At 38.8% G+C, this 2,022-nt stretch overlaps 1 protein-coding gene across 1 annotated transcript in view; it reads left to right on the plus strand.

Annotated features, from left to right (window-relative positions):
• CEP192 (centrosomal protein 192) overlaps positions 1–1,470 on the plus strand; it is a 61,087-nt gene extending 59,617 nt beyond the window's left edge. The window contains exon 47 of the mRNA XM_029284287.1: positions 1,121–1,470. Coding sequence (XP_029140120.1) covers positions 1,121–1,262 — 142 coding nt within the window. The 3' untranslated portion in view covers positions 1,263–1,470. The remainder of the gene's footprint in view (positions 1–1,120) is intronic.
• The last annotated feature ends 552 nt before the right edge of the window (positions 1,471–2,022 follow it).

Below are 2,022 nucleotides of genomic sequence, written 5' to 3' on the forward strand. Positions count from 1 at the left end.
TATAACAACATCACAGAGTAAACGGAACTGAACATCTTAGCATTGATAAATGGGAAAGTTTGCGGCCAAAATTTGGCAGGACAGTCTGGGGATGTGCTTGGGGCCACTTGTGACCCACAGATTGCCTACTCTGTATTAAGTATTACAGCTTCTTGTTAGCTTACTTGATGGCCCTAGGCACCCTTAATTGATAAGGTTGTCTTGAATGGTGTTTAGAAGAAATTGGTGTAATTATGAACTACAAGTAGTCTTCGCTTAAAGGTGTCTTGTTCAGTCACAGTTCTAAGTTGTGAAAGCACTGAATGAGTGGTACTTACAACTAATCCTAAAAATTCCAGCCATTACACCACTCCCACAGTCACATAATTGTGATACTGGTGCTCCGCAACTAGTTCATACTTTTGACAGCTGCAGCCTGTGGGCATATGATCGCCATTTGTACCTTTTCTGCCGTCTTCCGACAAACAAAATCAATGCAGAAGGTGGCAAGTCACTCTAGTATATGCCCCTGGCCTCCCTCCATTTGTACAGTGTGGTGTCCTTCATCTTCCCTGTATTCGCATAGCTCCCTCCTTCCTCTGGCCTCCTTTCATGTGGCATAATGCCCTCCTTCCCTGGCTTCACATCATTCCTGTGGTGTAGCATGATACCCTTTTTTATTCAGCTTCCCTTTGCCTATGCACAGCCTGCACCAGGCCTCCCCCCACCCCCTCATTACAACCCCACAGTCTTTCCCTCAGGCTCCCACTACTTCCCACACAATAGTTTGTATGTCCTGGAGTTACAACAGCAACGGAGTCTGCAGGAATTGTTATCACTAAGCTTTAACAATCACGTGACAACACTCTTTACAAACATATTGCTTAGTGATGGCAATCCTGGTTCCAACCGCCTCATACCCCCAAGGACTACTTGTATACAGCTAAGAATGTAATCCATATTATAGGCCATTTCTGTTTAGTGTCCAAAATAGCACGACCAGCTGACAAGTTGTAATAGGCTATTAGGATAAGAAAATACTCTGCTGCTAATAGAGCTTTAGAACTTTCTTTTTCTCAGTCTAAATAAGTTGAAGAAGTCTGTTAAATGCTCATCTAATTCTTATATATTTCTCTCACAGATGTCACCACTACTGCAATTTACCAGTCCAATTCAAACCAATGTCCCCAGGCATTTTCAAATGCTTATTGGTGGTTGAAACAGATAAAAGTGGAACTCTTACTATTCAACTAATTGGTGAGGGTTTGGCAGGAAATAGTTAAAACTGTTGTTAACCATGCACGCTATGACTAAATTATTAAATTTCCTTTTTTGTATACAAAATAAATGTATAGGTAACTCAAGTATTTGTAAATTTTAATAAAGTAAATTTATTAATGTATGCTATCATGGAACCGGTGCACTTTGGCTGTTGAAAGCAGCAGTGTAAGTAACTTTTGTTTTGATTATGATTTCTCAAATGACAGTGTATGAGTTCTTTTTTTAAAAAAAAAATAAAGCTTTTAAAAAATATTTTCCCTTTTATTGTGTTTATTGCTGACTCTCCTTTATATCTGTTATACATGAATATTTTCTATCTAATAAAGTCAAACTGTATAAGGTAACTATTGTTGAAAGTTGCTACCAAAGTTATGTATCTGTACCTGATTTGCTCATTACTGCAGTACAAGTTCATATAATATGGTTTTAGGCCAGATGGCAATGGTGTTATTAAATCTCATCTAGGAATGCTAAAGGTTGAACTAGAACAGGGGTAGGCAACCTTGGCTCTTTTATGACTCGTGGACTTCAACTCCCAGAATTCCTGAGCCAGGCTCAGGAATTCTGGGAGTTGAAGTCCACGAGTCATAAAAGAGCCAAGGTTGCCTACCCCTGAACTAGAATTTGTATGTTTAAAAGTTGCAAAGGTTCTGTGAATGTTTTCAATTAAATCATTTCTTTCAGATGGACTGAAAATGATAACATTGTTACAAAGCATTTATGAAATACAATAACTGTCTCCTGAGCAACCAAATTGTCCTG

Source organism: Protobothrops mucrosquamatus, unplaced genomic scaffold (genome assembly GCF_001527695.2).
Source record: "Protobothrops mucrosquamatus isolate PMUCROS unplaced genomic scaffold, P.Mucros_1.0 scaffold491, whole genome shotgun sequence".
Classification (NCBI taxonomy): domain Eukaryota; kingdom Metazoa; phylum Chordata; class Lepidosauria; order Squamata; family Viperidae; genus Protobothrops; species Protobothrops mucrosquamatus.